At 43.2% G+C, this 13,469-nt stretch overlaps 1 protein-coding gene across 17 annotated transcripts in view; it reads left to right on the forward strand.

Annotated features, from left to right (window-relative positions):
- Positions 1-13,469, forward strand: part of MYCBP2 (MYC binding protein 2) — a 481,356-nt gene that overhangs the window by 194,603 nt on the left and 273,284 nt on the right. For all 17 annotated transcript variants that reach the window (XM_075336774.1, XM_075336775.1, XM_075336778.1 and 14 more), the window contains 4 exons: positions 3,957-4,076; positions 5,892-5,973; positions 11,121-11,238; positions 12,277-12,481. In XM_075336774.1, coding sequence (XP_075192889.1) covers positions 3,957-4,076; positions 5,892-5,973; positions 11,121-11,238; positions 12,277-12,481 — 525 coding nt within the window. The remainder of the gene's footprint in view (positions 1-3,956; positions 4,077-5,891; positions 5,974-11,120; positions 11,239-12,276; positions 12,482-13,469) is intronic.

A 13,469-nucleotide genomic window follows, 5' to 3' on the forward strand; every position in this document is an offset into this window, starting at 1 on the left:
CAAACAGCCTCATTTAAAGGGGTCGTGCCATGGTCACACTTTGCTGATAAGTTCTAAACGGGTATAAAAGTTCACAGAAAATATATTTTAAGTTAAAAACTTGAATATATATTTAGAAAGAATATATATCTCCGGGTCCCACTTCATGTCATTTTGAATAGGGGAGATTGGGGGAGAGATTACAAGAAGGCCCATGTGCCAATATTGCAGTCTATGTATGGTGGCCTCAATCTTTTTCTATGCCTTTTAACCCCCATCATAATCCTACTCTCCTATCCCTTGTCCTAACGCTCTTTTAATACGAAGTTATACATGTATTATTGATTATAATTAATAATGTTTATGGAGCACCATGGTGCTGTACATAGAGGGATACATACAAAATACATGTACAAGTTACAATAGACAGATTTCTTGTATAAGGCCCAAGACACACGGCATGAAAATCGGAGCGAGTGGAATGCGATAAAACATCACATTCCACTCGGAGAAATATTAACCTATGTGTCAGCGCCCATGAGCGATTTATTCTCTCAGCCCTAATTGGACCGAGAAAACTGGCAGCATGCTGCGGGTGCAATGCGATCCTAGTTTCTATCGCACCCATTCAAGTCTATGGGGCGAGAGAAAAATCGCACTGCACTCGCATTACACCGGTGTACCACAAGTGCAGAGCGAGAATGGCAATAGCCAGAAACTGAGGAGAGAGGGAGAAAAATCCCTCCTGCCCCTCCTCAGCGTTGGCCCGATCGCGTGAGCAGAGTGTCAATGCAAGGATCGCAGTAGTGCCCCGGCCTAAACCCTAGTCTAACCCTTGTCGTGTGCAAATTTAACACACAGAATTGGTCAGTGAAAAAAAACAACAAACCAATCATCTGCACAGCCTCATTGAATAACATTGGTCCATTCTTTTCTCGGTAGTGTTGTGAACGATACTTTAAGGCTCATGCAGATGACTGTATTTTCGGTCCGAGTGTGATTGACAGCGGATTATACTGACCAGTGTTACTCTATGGGGCAGTGCACGTGTCCAATTTTTTTTTTTTCTCGCACCAAGTGGTGTGAGGAAAAAAAAAATCACAGTATGCATGATTTGACTCTAAAAATTAGACTGCACTGGGCCATTTAAGTAAATGGCGCCATAAACTAAAAAATTGGCTCCACTCAGTTGACATCTGAGGAGAAAGTAAGGAATTTTTTTTTTTTTTTTTTTTAAACCTCACATTGAAGAAAAATCCCACTCTGATCAGACTGTGATTAGCATAATCGGACCATTTTTCTGATGGAGAAAATACAGCTGTGACTCTAGCCTACCATTAATTTTATTCCTAACCTAGTGTTAATCCTGGCCCTAATCCTAGATAGTCTCTGAAAAAGTACAATATTCACCCCCCTTGGCTTCTAACCTATTTTGTTACATTACGTGTTTGAGATACTTGTGGAATCTGATTTGTATGTGATGTATTAGCACTAAATAGTCTAAGTTGGGGAAGTGAGTAAAATATAGGCAAAAAAATAAATTTATGGGATAAAAAGTGCCATGTGCATATGTATTCACCCCTTTTGTTATGACGCCCCTAAAAAGTTCTAGTGTAAACGGTCACATGAAAGTGGGTAATCTAGCTGTCCTGGGGTCTGTCATTGTACACACCTTTTCTGAAAGGCCACAGAGGCTGTAACACCATTAAGCAAGAGGCACCAATGACCAAAGAAGATCTCCAAACAAGGCAGAGGCAAAGTTGTTGAGAAGTACAAGTCAGGGTTGGGTTCTAAAAAGAAATATCCCAACCTCTGATCCCCCGACGCACCATCAAATCCATTATCAAATGAAAAGAACTTGGTACCATAACAAATCTGCCAAGACAGTGCTGCCCACCAAATCTTGCCTGAACAAGCAGGGCATTAATCAGCGAGGTAGCACAAAGACCAAAGGTAACCCTGAAGGAGCTGCAGAGTTCCCAAGCAGAGGCTGGAGTATCTGTCCATACAACCACAATGAGCCATTCACTGCATAGAGCCTTTATGAAAGAGTGGCAGATTGATTGCAGAAATGCCTGAAATCCATCCACAGGCTAGAGACACATGGCTGATGGTGAGACTCCCGCAGTATAGTCTCCAGATTAGCCACATCGCTCCTGCATTGGTATTCGTCTGACTCCAATTGGTGAAAGCACAGCAGGCGAAGGAGGCAGTGTGTTTCTGTGGGAGCGGATCAGGCCAGGGCACCACGATGCTAGGGCAGGAGGGGGGAAGGTGACTTATGCTGGAGTCAGTCTGACTCCAAACCTCAGCATTGGGTGGTGGGAGCATTGCGCAGTTATGGATGGGGTCAGCTAATTAGTCACTTATGTCCTGTAATGGGGACCTCTTTCTCCTGATCCCTCCTCCTGATCTGAATGTGCCCACTGTAGCCTTCCTCCTATCAACCTGCAGCTTCCTTCTGCTGGGAGCGAACCTAGGCCCGCAGTATTAATGTACAAGTGCACAAATCTATGTGGCTAATATAGAAACCCATACATAACGTGTCAGCACACTGCGCTTTAATGAACAATTTAATTCTAATAATGCTATAAATGTAAAAAATACAAGGCTTTTAGTTAGCGGTTTTTGATCAGTGTGCAAAAGCCATCCAGCCACATCGAGGTGTACCTTTTAATAATGTGGATGGTCCCTATCACTAATGTCCTACCTCTCCGTGTGCCAAGCCAGGTCTCCTCTGATCTGGTGGAAGTGACGCAGTCTGGAGACCACAAGCTCAGGGCGGGTGTTACTGATCGGCGGTGACAATCGCAGATGGGTAGATTTGTTCTGATCGGAGGATATGGCCAAGGAAAACAGACAAACTACTTGGTTTATTATGTAGATGCATAGGTACATTTGTGATTAATAGGCTGATAAAAATGCATGCAGTAGAACCCCCGGAATCTGTCATTGGTGGGCTATTGGCATCCCGAGGCTACACGCTGTAGGAATAAATACAGCAATCTCCCTTCTTAAGCGGGCTTTACACGCTGCGACATCGCTCAAGCGATCTTGTTGGGGGCATGGAATTTGTGACGCACATCCGGTCGCTTTAGCAATGCTGTTGCGTGTGACACCTATGAGCGATTTTCCATCGTCGCAAAAACGTGCAAAATCACTCATCAGTGACATGGGGGTCCATTCTCAAATATCGTTACTGCAGCAGTAACGAAGTTGTTCCTCGTTCCTGCGCTGCGGCAGCACACATCGCTCCGTGTGACACCACAGGAACGAGGAAGCTCTCCATACCTGCTGCCCGCCCGCAATGCAGAAGGAAGGAGGTGGGCGGGATGTTACGTCCCGCTCATCTCCGTCCCTCTGCTTCTATTGGGCGGCGGTTCAGTGACTCTCCTGTGACGTCGCTGTGACGCTGAACGAACCACCCCCTTAGCAAGGAGGCGGTTCGGCAGTCACAGCGACGTTGCAGGGCAGTTAAGTAGTGTGACGGGTCTGGGCGATGTTGTGCGCCACGGGCAGCGATTTTGCCCATGTCGCACAACCGATGGGGGCGGGTACCCACGCTAGCGATATTGGTGACGATATTGCAGCGTGTAAAGCGGCCTTTAGTGTCTGTGGCAAAGAAATACACTACAATACTGTGATTATTTCTAACCAAGGACATTCGTGTAGAGTCAGATGCTTTGGAACAAAGTAACGACAAGCCTCCAAAAATACAATGTATCTTGTTTTTTTCCCTTCTATGAAATACCAGGATATGATTTCAGTAGGAATCCTGTTTACATTTCTTCCATTTAGTTTATGAAGTGCCTTCTAGGCAGGTGATGGAGAATTTACGTTTGTCACGTCTTAACTTGCTTTTCCTATATTTCACTCCCACTTAAATATGCAATGTTAGTGTGTGTGTGTGGCCTCTAACGTGGAAGAAGCCAGATGTGGTTATCTTCCCCTCATGGGGTTATTTGTGTCTGTTGCAGATGAGGGCAGAGAACAAGGGGAGAAAGATGCCAGCAAAATTACCACTTACCCTCCTGGCTCCGTGCGCTTTGACAGTGAGCTTCGGGCCGTTCAGGTCAGCTGTGGCTTCCACCATTCAGGTATGGGCTCCATCTGTGACACTGGTAGAAGCGGCATCATGTGGCGTAAAATGCAGATCTTTGTGTGTTATTTTAGGTTTCTCTTTAATCATTCACTTTGCATTCTTTTAATAAACTATTAACCCTTATGTTTTCTTTTAAAGCATTTTTACTTGGCAACATTTTTTTCCACAGTACTTTGCTTTTCCCCCAGAAATTATTCCGGAGTTAAACTATTTTTCACGCAGAAAACTCTTAAGGATGTTTGGTGTCTTGTAGTGGTTCCTGAAGTGATAGTTCTTTTTGATCTGACAGTGCTCAGTTTAAAGCAGAGTTCTTTAAGGCGTTTTTCAAAGCCACCTCAGGGTAAAAAAAAAAAATACTACATGTCCCATAGAAATGAATTGGAAGAATTTTTTCATCTCATAAAAAACCCTGTGTGAACAGAGCCCTATACTCTCAGCTGATAGTTTGCTAAATCTAGCCTAGGAGAATCTGTGAACATAATAAATCTGCTACATAAAGGGAACCTGACCGCTTCCCCAGCCCCCTTAAACTGCCTCTAGGACTATGGCATCTTTTGCTGTCGTTTTTCTAGATAGAGCACATACCCATTATAGTCTGTGGGGCTGTCCATACGCCTGTTTTGTTGTTTTTTTTTTTTTTTTGCGGACCATGTATCGGTACAAAATTAAGGCAACGTCCATTTCTGGTAATTTTTTTTTTACCGGCATCATAGATGAAAAGGACAATTGTGAGTCTATTTGTGAAAATAATGGACCGCACACGGTTGGCGTCAGTGTGGGGTCTATTAACTTTTGTAATGTAAAGGAGAAACTGTGTAAATGTATCCAAATGAAGAAAATCACCGATAATACCCTGAAGGTAAAAATCTGTTATACTGAGCAAATACTGATTAACTTCAGACCAAAATATCGATCACAATACCATTTTTTTTTTTTTTTTGTGGACATAAACAGACTTCTGTGTAAGGCCATATAAGACCCCTCTAGTTGCTTAAAGGGGTGTTCTGAAGTGCAAAGATAGGAAAGGGAGATATATAGATAGAGATTATATATATCTAATTTATAAAGCTCAGTGTATTTGTGTATGTCCGCTAAAGGAATCCGCACCATCACATTTACAATCACGAAATTTTGCACAGACGCCTCATGTGACCCAGGGACCGTCATACTGTTTTGACGGGAAAATTTAACCCCGCGCTTTACAGTTAATCTCTAAAATCCTGCTTCCATTAAACTGAATGGAGGTGGGAGCTATAGGCTATTAATAGCAACTGTCAGTGGTTGCTATAGGAATATAATATATATATATATATATATATATATATATATATATATATATATATATATATATATATATATATATATATATATATATATATATATATATATATATATTACACACACTCAATAAGTAATGGAGGGGCATTTAAAAATAAAAAAAAAATACTGCAATTCAATAGTGATCTTCCATGATTCAATGTATCATCTTTCACTGGTCAGCCTGTTTTAACAAGAAATCTGTACATCTATCCAAGATTTTGAGTATGCTAAGGAACGACAAAACAGTTTAGTTAATGTATCTAAATATAAGTATGTGTTTTATTTAGAAAAGTGTAGCAAAGCTTCAAATCCAAGAATACATTATGTTCAATTAATTTTAAAACGTCATGCAAAAAATGTCAAATATTCCTTTTCAATTTTAATTATGTGGCTTCCTTGTTTCTGCTAGATACAGATCTTTAGAAAAGTGGCTTCACATAAATTCCTAAATTGAGACCCATTATCCTTGTTTGCTTTCTTTTGCCTTTAGTGGTACTAATGGAGAATGGTGATGTATATACTTTTGGCTACGGTCAACATGGACAGCTGGGGCATGGGGATGTCAGTTGTAGGTAAGTGCGAAACAGATTTTTAATCAGCTTGTGTGTTTATTACTTTTTTAAATGCTACAGTTTAGTCCTTTCGCCCCAAAGCCTGTTTTCACCTTCCAAACCAGGCCAAATTTTTACAATTCTTCCCAGAGTCCCTTTATGATGATATAACTCTGGAACGCTTCAACAGATCCTGGTGAAAAATATTAACCACAAAAATTTAGTTTTGGCCTTAGATTTAACATTTTCACGTGAGGATATTTTGGATATGACACCAGTCTGAGAGTTTATCTGAAGGTGTAGCAACAATTTTGGCTGTGATTGTAGTGTCCATACATTGTGCCGAGCCCATGACATAAACCCTGAAAGTTAAGCTAGTTTCTCCATTAGGCTGGGGCCACACGGGGCACTACTGCGATCCACTTGCATGACACTCGGCTCGTGCTGGCAGTACAGCAGAGCCGAGTGTCATGCCTGTGTCTTTGCAACTGAGGTCCGTTCGTGCGAGCAGACCTCAGCTGCGGGGGGCGGGCCGGCACTCAGGAGGGGAGGGAGGGATTTCTCTCCCTCTCTACTGCGTAGCCGGCTATTGCCATTCTCGCACTGCACTAGCAGTACACCGGTGTACCGCGAGTGCAGTGCGATTTTTCTCTCGCCCCATTCACTTGAATGGGTGCGAGAGAAAGAGACTCAGCTTACAATTGCAGCATGCTGCGATTGTTTTCTCGGTCCGATTAGGGCTGAGAAAATAATCGCCCATGTGTGCTGACACACAGGCTAGAATTGGTCCGAGGGGAATGCGATGTTTTATCGCACTCCACTCGCGCTGTTTTTCTCGCCGTGTGGCTTAGCCCTTAGGCCTAAGCCACACGGCGAGAAAATCGGTGCGAGTGGAGTGCGATAAAACATCGCATTCCCCTCGGACCAATTCTAGCCTGTGTGTCAGCACACATGAGCGATTATTTTCTCAGCCCTAATCGGACCGAGAAAACAATCGCAGCATGCTGCGATTGTAAGCTGAGACTCTTTCTCTCGCACCCATTCAAGTGAATGGGGCGAGAGAAAAATCGCACTGCACTCGCGGTACACCGGTGTACTGCTAGTGCAGTGCGAGAATGGCTATAGCCGGCTACGCAGGAGAGAGGGAGAAAAATCCCTCCCTTCCCTCCTGAGTGCCGGCCCGCCCCCCGCAGCTGAGGTCTGCTCGCACGAACGGACCTCAGTTGTAAGGACACTTGCATGACACTCGGCTCTGCTGTACTGCCAGCACGAGCCGAGTCTCATGCAAGGGGATCGCAGTAGTCCCCGTGTGGCCCCAGCCTTACAGTGATGAGAAGCTTGTGGATGCTAAATGGGGTTTAGGCACACTGGGGCTTAGAAGGTGGTAGGGCATTTGGGAGCACAGAATTGGCTAAATTTTGTTTTGGTGGGTGAGGAGCCATTTTGCCTTCCAGAGGCTTTGTGTTACCAGTAACATAAAACCACCTACAGTGGCATGCAAATGTTTGGGCACTCCTAGTCAAAATTTCTGTTACTGTGAACAGTTAAGCAAGTTGAAGATGAAATCCTTTCTAAAAGCCATGACGTTAAGGATGGCACATCTGCTTTGTATTTTAGGCAAAAAAAAAAAAATTCTGCATGCCACTCTGCATTTCCATTAACCAATAACTGACGAGAGAAGATTTTTTTTTTGTATATTGAGTTAGCTTTAATTTGGAACATTAAATTTTGGCCTACATTTTATCCTGTGCTCTACGCTGAGCACTTACGTTGCGGGTTTCCATCTGAATGTTCAAATGACTTGATTCAGATGATACCCCCGAGGGATCTATTCACTATAAAGAGGCAGCAGAATTACTCTAGACTCCTTCTGGCCTCTGTTCAGCAGTACCCTTCTTTTCAGACGTTAGCAATACTGTGGCTGATTCCGCTTTTATTATAAATGTCTTTTAGGGTGCGCGCCCACGATCAGTGTTTTAGACGCAGTATGCTTCTGCTGCGTCCAAAACGCTGCGATGTACAGTACAAGCACAGTGGATGGAATTTCTACAAATCTCATGCCCAATGTGCGTGTACTGCCAGCAGCATAAACTGACATGCGGTGCGGCTTTCCGAGCATGTAAATTGTTTGCTGCGGAGTCGCAAGCATTTTCTGCAGGGAGAACAGGAGAGACCGCAACTGCCCGAGCCTGGATCGTGGGTATGAGCAGCTGCGGTCTCCTGCGGAGGACACTCGCAGCCCCGCAGGTCAGGACACGCCGCGTCAAAGGTTCCTGATCGTGGTCACATACCCTTAGGCTGCTCTGTAAAATACCCTTGTGAGCTCCACCCTCTAATAGACTATAAAAACCAGAGCTAAATAAAAAGGCCCATATATCTAAAACCATACGGCGAATTTTAAAAACTACCTACTTATTGGATCAGCGTGACTAAAGCTAAACACATGCCACTTTCCACCTCAAGACAGGTCCTCTTTAAGGCTGTGGAAAGCATATACCCAAGTATAGATACTTGGAGGTGGATTTGTACTTTTTTTTTTTTTTTTTTGAAATGTCACTAAAAGTTTGCACATTTCAAAGTTGCATAAAAATGTAGCGCGTTCTGGTGTTTTTACAGCAGTCTTGGGCGGATCTTGGACTGAGTGTGGCACAGCCTGCCCACCACATTTATCAAAATTTACTCCGGTCACTCCAGTCTGTCATGGCAGTTCTAGGACGCACCTAATTCATTAAGAGGCATGCGCCTCAGAGGGTTTATCCAACAAGTACAAGAACATTTTAATCAGTGATCATGGGAAAACTAAGCAGTTCCTCAATTCAGTGTCTGTAAAAACAATGTTGCTGTGCTGAGATCTTATAAATGCACGGTGATGTATCCTGTGTAATTAGCAGTGTCTGACCGTGCAGAGATGCTGCGGATGATAGTCGGACATGCACAGCTTTTGTATAATGTGATGTCACACTATTTGGGGGTTTTTAGGCATTTTGGGAGCAGAAACTCTCCAGAGCTTTTTGCACCCAACATATTTTAGATGCCAGCACAGCAGCGGAATTTTCTCAGGTGAATACACTTCAGGAAGATGCTGATAGGTTATGTAGTTTTTTTTAAATTCAGATTCTTTAGTCCACTTTATCAATTTGTTTTTCTTCAAAATGTCACAAATTTTGTGAATTATATTTCGGTATTCTATTTGAGCACAAAATCTGTTTTAATTTTATTTTTGCTCTTTTGATTAACCTGCATTTTGTGCAAATGTTTTTGTTCATGTAACTTGTATGAGTATTACTATCCCCATCTGCCCCAAAGACTAATGGAACTTATAAACTGGAATATATTTCAGTGATTATTTTTTTTTATCTTTATTTTGCAACCTTGTTTATAAAGAATAAAAGGCATTTTCCATTAAATATTTGTTAAATTATGCAATTGAATGGTTGACACACTAATGGTACAAATGAACACACTGATGACACCAGTGTCATTTTTTCTCAGACGTGTGAAGGAGGCCTTAAAGGGAACCGGCCACCAGATTTGGCAACTTTATGCTGCAGCCACCACCGGTGCTGTATATAAGAGCCTAGGCCACTGTGTAGAACGTAAAAAACACCTTATAACTCACCTGGGGGGTGGTGCGGTGCAGACTGGTCGCATGGGTGTCTCAGTTCTCCGGTACCGGCGCCTCCCCTTTCGGCCATGTTTGTCGTACTTCTGAAGCCTAGGTGCATGACGCGTCCAACGTCATGCACACAGGCCGGCATTGCGGTCCTGAGTCTCTGTTCTCCGGTTCCGGCCGAAAGGGGAGGGGCCGGAACCGGAGAACAGAGACACGCATGCGACCAGTCTGCACCGCACCACCCTTCAGGTGAGTGTTATAAGGTGTTTTTTACGTTCTACACAGCGGCCTAGGCTCTTATATATGGCATGTTAGAATGCTGTATATAAGAGCCCACTGGTGGTGGCCTCAGAATAAAGTCGCCAAATCTGGTGACCGGTTCCCTTTAAGGCCTCCTTCACATGTCTGTGAAAAATGATACTGGTGTCATCAGTATGTCAGATGAGTGTCCATTTGTACCATCAGTGTGTCAACAGGTATTTTTTTCGTGGTATAGATGAAGAAAGAATTAAATTGCTAAGCTTCTCCTATACTTTGCAATGTTAAACATGGACTGCACACAGATGGCATCTGTGTGCTTTTACGTGTTTTGTTTTTCTTGGACCCAGGGACTGTTGGCACTTGCCATCCATGCTTTCAGTAAAAAAAAAAAAAAATCTTAGTGTGGTTTGCATGAATTCAAGATAGTGTAAAAACACTGGCATGTGAAAATCACAATGGGTATTTTGGGTACGTCTGGTATCCATGAAAAATGTATACCACACATATTGGAAACATGGACATGCGATGAAGGCCTAAGCGTGATGGATGAGGGATAAAGGGGAAATTGTATATCCCCATACATTTCAATTTCTATAGTAAGAAGAGCCCAAATATAGGACAAATTTATTATAAAGCATAAACCACCTCATATTTTTGGGACATCTTATTCCAACATGTATGACAAGCCAGTCCTTAAAGAGAATCTGTCAGAATTTCACTCCTGTCCACCTCTGACAGCGCCATTTAACAAGACCCAGAGATGGTAGAATTCTTTGAGTGGACGTGATCGCTCGGTTCCGATTTGGTTCCCACGACAGGTGAGGGTGTGACTCCCGTTCTTCTCAGGACTATTGTCCTGTGAATTTCAGTGTTCAGCTGGTATTTATAGGAGACCTTGATTTCTAATATACATAGCAGTGCTGATACACTGCTATGTATAGCACAAGGAATCGGGTGATCACCAGTTCAATTACCTAAAACACTGAAGTGTCAAAAAAAAAACAAAAAAAAAAAAACACCTCAGTCATGAAGGGGGGGCTGTACACGTCTTTTGTGCGTTAGGTTTAGGATTTCTCGCTGTGTAAGTGGAGACTGTTCATCCTGCATTAGTGGATATATAACAAAAAACAGTTGTATGAAAATGATCTCCTACAGCTTGTTCCCATTGAATATGTAATATACACTAGGTAGTTTACGGGTAAGCAGTGTATTTGCCCTTTTATATGATCATCTTTGTAAATAAAATATTCACATATAGATATTGCAGCCTTTGAAATGGCCTTTGGTCTTGCAGGGGATGTCCAACATTGGTGCAGGCGCTGCCAGGACCCAGCACCCAAGTGGCAGCTGGGAGCAATCACACCGCAGTCCTACTAATGGATGGGCAGGTCTTCACGTTTGGAAGTTTCTCAGTAAGTTTCTAAAGCCAATACATAAACTCTCCATTACTGTCCTACTGTAAGCTGCATTTCTTCCAGATAGTTAACTTTTTGTTTTCATGAAAGTGGTTTAAAGCAATCTACATGGAGCATGGTCCACGTCACCAGCCGAGCGCTACACTGCTCGTCACATGGAAGTTCTCCATGCCGGTCTATATTTAAAATTACACATTTTAATAAGAATTGTGTTTATCGTTAACAATTAAGGCCATGTGCCCACGGGGGAGCTTTTTGCTGCGGAGTTTGCCGCGGAAAACCTGTGGATGTTTCTGGATTTTGCAGATAAATCCGCAGGTTCTAGCATGTACAGGCACTCCCCATGTTACCCTATGGGACATGGGGAGTGTCTGTGTCCACGCTGCGGAAAGTGCGGCTGCGGCATCTCCTGCCGCACCTAACTGCATGTCAATTATTCATGCGGATTTACTTGCGGAGATCCCGGCCCTTCGCTATGGAGAGAGAGGCCGGGACGTCCGCAGGTAAATCGCGTGAAAGTCTGCATGTTTCCCGCAGCTATTCCGCTGGAAACTCGCAGCTAAAAATAGCTGCAGATGCCGGCGGGCAGCTGCGGGAAACATGCGGCCGTACCTGCGAATATATCCGCAGGTACGAGCGTCCCGTGGGCACATGGCCTATAGGTGAAATTTAACCATTGATGTAGTCACAGGGTAATCCTTAAATGTCTGATAGAAGGTTGTCCCAATTGTCCATAGCAGGGGTCCTGAGTCCACAGCTGTGCTTCGCTGTTTCTGAGACTCCCACTGAAGTGAATGAAAATAGCCATAGACCTTCTTGGCCATCGCTGAATACAGCAGCCTCCTCACTTGCTGGAAGAGTGCTGCCTGTTCTGGTGATGGATTTGGTCTCTGCATCAGGGACCTCTGTCCGTTAGAAATATATGGAATATCCTGTGCATATGCTAGAAAATTTATTCTGAAAATGGTAATAAACATTTTGTATCTACAAATGAATGGTGGTGATTAAGACTGGAATGTCATTGATTACTCTCAGAAAGGACAGCTCGGAAGGCCGATCATAGACATGCCTTACTGGAATGCAAAGCCTGCGTCTATGCCCAACATCGGCGCCAAGTATGGCAGAAAAGCCACATGGGTTGGGGCAAGTGGAGACCAGACCTTTCTGCGGATAGATGAAGCACTTATAAACTCTCATGTTTTGTCCACATCAGAAATCTTTGCAAGCCGACATATAATAGGTAAGCTACAAGATGAATGTGTATAATATTGCTCTGGGTTAAATGGAACAAGAATGTTTGTACATCTCTGGGAAAAATATTTACACTGTGCATACAGATGAGCGGTTTACTTTTCTGTTCTGATACATAATGGATTTGCAACATCACATACAGCCAACTACTATGTAATTATGAATACAGTCTCGAGGATCTTTCTTTTATTCTTAAACTGCTTTCTACATGCTTCTTATTAAATTCGCAGCTGCACAAAGTGCTAAAGTACAGGTTAGTTAATAAAATGTTTGCTGACTGTATTCAACAAGATTTTACAGGGGTTTTCACTTCTCCAAAGTTACCTGTAGAAGAAAATAAACCCAGCCTTACGCTCTCCAAATCCAGCATGGTGTCTCTGGAGCTGCCCCCAGTCTTTGTTTATTGGTTGTAGCAATGATGTCTTGTTGATGGCATTAAGCCCTGTCACACACACAGATAAATCTGCAGCAGATCTGTGGTTGCAGTGAAATTGTGGACAATCAGTGCCAGGTTTGTGACTGTGTACAAATGGAACAATATGTCCATGATTTCACTGCAACCACAGATCTGCTAAAGATTTATCTGTGTGTGACGGGGCCTTTAGTCATTCAATGAGCTCAGCGGCCGGTGCTGTCTATAGTATTGTCAGTTCTGCAACCAAACGACCAAGACCTTGGCAGCGGCGGAGACACCTCACTGGAATCTGGGGATGGTAAGTAAAACGCGGTGGCTGTTTGTGTTTTTTGTTTGTTTTATTAAGACGCTAAGCATTTCTTGTAAGCGGACAACACTTTAAACTTTTGAAGTGTTGCTGGACTTGAACGTTATACTAGCATTTTTAGCTTCATTTGAATGGTTATTCTCAAGTTGACGCTTGAGGAGCACATAGTTTTCTAGTCTTTCATGTCCTGCTTTATAGCAGGTTCTGCGCACTTCGTTGAGTGACCGCTCTGGTGACAGTAAATCTGTAGTTAAC

The sequence above is a fragment of the Anomaloglossus baeobatrachus genome, chromosome 2 (genome assembly GCF_048569485.1).
Source record: "Anomaloglossus baeobatrachus isolate aAnoBae1 chromosome 2, aAnoBae1.hap1, whole genome shotgun sequence".
NCBI lineage: Eukaryota > Metazoa > Chordata > Amphibia > Anura > Aromobatidae > Anomaloglossus > Anomaloglossus baeobatrachus.